The sequence below is a fragment of the Sceloporus occidentalis genome, unplaced genomic scaffold (assembly GCF_023333645.1).
Source record: "Sceloporus occidentalis isolate IW3139 unplaced genomic scaffold, rSceOcc1.0.p SCAF_133, whole genome shotgun sequence".
Taxonomy (NCBI): Eukaryota; Metazoa; Chordata; class Lepidosauria; order Squamata; family Phrynosomatidae; genus Sceloporus; species Sceloporus occidentalis.
This window is the reverse complement of record NW_028317113.1, coordinates 1962684-1965558: the sequence shown is the minus strand read 5'-3', so window position 1 is coordinate 1965558 and position 2875 is coordinate 1962684. Positions and strand designations below refer to the sequence as shown.

General features: G+C 38.5%; 1 protein-coding gene across 1 annotated transcript; it reads left to right on the top strand.

Moving 5' to 3' along the window:
* The first annotated feature begins 447 nt into the window (after window positions 1-447).
* Window positions 448-2566, top strand: LOC149281395 (ciliary microtubule associated protein 1A-like). The gene is made up of 6 exons (XM_089499347.1): window positions 448-556; window positions 685-885; window positions 1317-1418; window positions 1632-1753; window positions 1885-2025; window positions 2456-2566. Exons 1-6 carry the CDS (start codon window positions 448-450, stop codon window positions 2564-2566), a joined length of 786 nt encoding a protein of 261 aa, XP_089355473.1.
* Window positions 2567-2875: the final 309 nt, after the last annotated feature.

Genomic DNA, 2875 nt, shown 5'->3' with positions numbered 1-2875 from the left:
TATGAACTGTGATAGTGTTTACACTGCAGTGAAAACAGTGCTTCAGGAATCTGGGAAATTCATTGGATTCACAGCACCAAACCTGACAGGTAAAACTCATCAGACAGATTCCATTTATCTTTGTTTCATCAGTTAAGAATTAAGCATTTTGTCCCAGAATTACTGTAGTTTTGTCTTGGAAAATATTAATTATATTTGCAGCGATCTATCATTGTTATTTTTATTATTTATTTCTGATATCCGGTACTGACGTTCAGCAGAATCATGACAAGCTGATGTACTTTTAAGAGCAGTAGTAATAAATGACAGATAATACTTTCCACAAGCACTATGCTCAAAGTTAGAGAACATGGGACAACAAGTCATATATCTATTGACAGGTGTGCTTTGATCTGGTTTGGATTACGCAGTCAGGCTGGTCACTTTTGTGCCAGGCCTAATCTCATCATGAGTACCGAGGTACCAATTGGAAGATGGAAACCTCACAGACCCAGAGGCCCACTTTCAGCCACGTACAACAGCCCAGGACCCAAGTATGGCTTGCCTGGGAGTACAGGTGAGTTGTGTATAACTCTAGATATATATTTGCTTCATATTTGCTGTTCTTTTTTCATCCACGCTCTGTTGATGTAAGAAACATGTCTATGTATTTAATGTCTCTGTCTGTTTTTGTTTCCTTCAAAGGCTATATTAACCATGACCCGTGCCAACCTCAAGCTCCTGCATTCAGCTTTGGCTCACGCCGTTTTAAGATCATGAATGGCTCTCCAGGGCCAGTACATTTTATTCCATCCAACATAACGGCAAAGGGCAAAGATGGCACCCCGTCTTACTCCATCTATGGAAGAACCAAGGACCTTAGTAGCTTCCAAACTCCTGGCCCAGGTATAGTGAGAAAAATACATAAGAGAATGTTGGCCTAATGTTTAGTCACCCTTACTTGCTCCTTTATGTTCACATAGAAAACTACTGGCTTTTATTGTAGGAAGATTACTGATTGGTGGAACCCCAAGAAATATGGCCTCTTAACCAAGCTTTCCCATAGGCCCCTACAGTCCATATCTTTCATAAGGGAATTACCAAACTTTATGTATATTTCTGCTGTGAATGTGGTACCAGCACTAGAGATGTGGTGGTTTTGTTGTTTTGGGCAAAAAATTAATGTTTATTGTGTGCCTTCTCATTCACAAGTCTGTGTTTCCTGTGCCATATTGTTGAAAATTTTAAGATAAAAGCAGTTTTGCGTTTTTTTTTCCTCATTTTCACATTTCTAAATCACATTTTGTAAATCCCACCAATGTGTTCTCTTTTCACAGGATATTACGCCCCTGAGCTTGCTAAGAAATTACCTTACCGCTCTGCTCCAGCGGTTTCATTTGGAGCAAGAACAAAGATGTTCAGCAATGACCAGACACCGGGTATAAATCATATCATCATAAATCATAGTGATTGCTGTGTATATATATATAGTGATGCTTTTTCAAACATTAAGCATCCTCCACATTGTTTTTTACAGCTTCATTTTTAGCTGCATTATTTGTTTTATACATTTCTGCAGCTGTGAATTGTCCTCTATTTCATGAACCACCAACTTTATAATTACCAATTTTATACCACATGTCTTCCCCCAGGTCCAGCGGCATATAAGCTTCCCCCTATAGTGGGTTCAAACTTGGTTAGTAGATATGCTGTACCAAACCTGTCTGTGGGTGGCAGGAGGGAAATTGGAAGCATCTATGAAGACCTGAGGAAAGTGAGTATTTGACTATACCAAACTCTATCCTTCAATCCTTTAGTTCCATCTTCTGGATTTTTTTTTAACTGACATGTTAATCCAAAGTGTCCTTATATTAGTCATTCTCTCCTCATCTTTAATTTCTTTAGACACCTGGCCCAGGAACCTATGGCTCTGTGGATCCAAATAAATATCAATATAGGCCTCCTCAGTACAGCATGCATTCCAGAAACGCCATGCCTGGGGACTCAGCAAAAAAACCCAGCCCGGCATCCTACAAACCTGAGAAGGTAAGAGAAGGGGGGAATAAATTCAGGGGAGTAATGATTGGAAACCAATCAGTTGCCTACAATGGCTGGGTATAGATGAAGAAAACATTCAAGAGATTTAATGTTGGGTAATGGTAGCTACAGTTAGAGCATGATTAATAAAAAGCCCAAATACTGGGCATTAACATATATTGCACTAGAGTTGTATTTTGGGTTTGCTATTGTGTGGTATAGCCAGCAGTTTTGGTGGTTAGTCATAGTAAGTAAGTAATGAGAGCTAGAAAAAATTATTTTGGGGGTTACTGTTTTTTGTGGGGGATATTGTAGGGATATACCTGCTGCTTGATTATTGAAAGATTGTAGTTGCTAGAGTTCATTTGTGTATTGTTGATACAGAGTGTGGTTGTAATCTGTGTCCTCGTTATCAGAAGTCTTCCTGTGTTCCCTGTAGGTTGTCCTGACCCGGCCTCAAGCGCCTAAATTCTCCTTTGGAATCCGCCACTCACCACATGTTGTGTCACTTATAGTGGATCTGGCAGATAAGCCAAAAAAGTATAACTGATCAACTTGGCAGCTCTCCCTTTTTTTTATCCTGGGATTTAGAGCGAGGGCCAAGTAGAAGAGATGATGTTATCTTGATGTCTAATGCATTGATTCAATAAATGGAATGTTATCCTACAACTTTGTGTGCATTTAATTAATCCTATGTTTAAAATGATGACTGACTAATTGTGTGAATGTGATCGTAACTGACACAACAAACTCATTTCCTCCTAGTAAGGAAAAGCCTTTCTGCTCTTTTTCAATGGTTGTATTATTATTATTATTATGATTATTATTATTATTATTATTTTTAAATACTCATTTTATT

Coding starts and splice junctions, on each gene's coding strand:
- LOC149281395 (XM_089499347.1), top strand. CDS start 448: ATGAGTACCGAGGTACCAATTGGAAGATGGAAACCTCACAGACCCAGA. Junction 1,419..1,631: donor CAGCAATGACCAGACACCGG/GTATAAATCATA, acceptor GTCTTCCCCCAG/GTCCAGCGGCATATAAGCTT. Junction 1,754..1,884: donor TCTATGAAGACCTGAGGAAA/GTGAGTATTTGA, acceptor TAATTTCTTTAG/ACACCTGGCCCAGGAACCTA.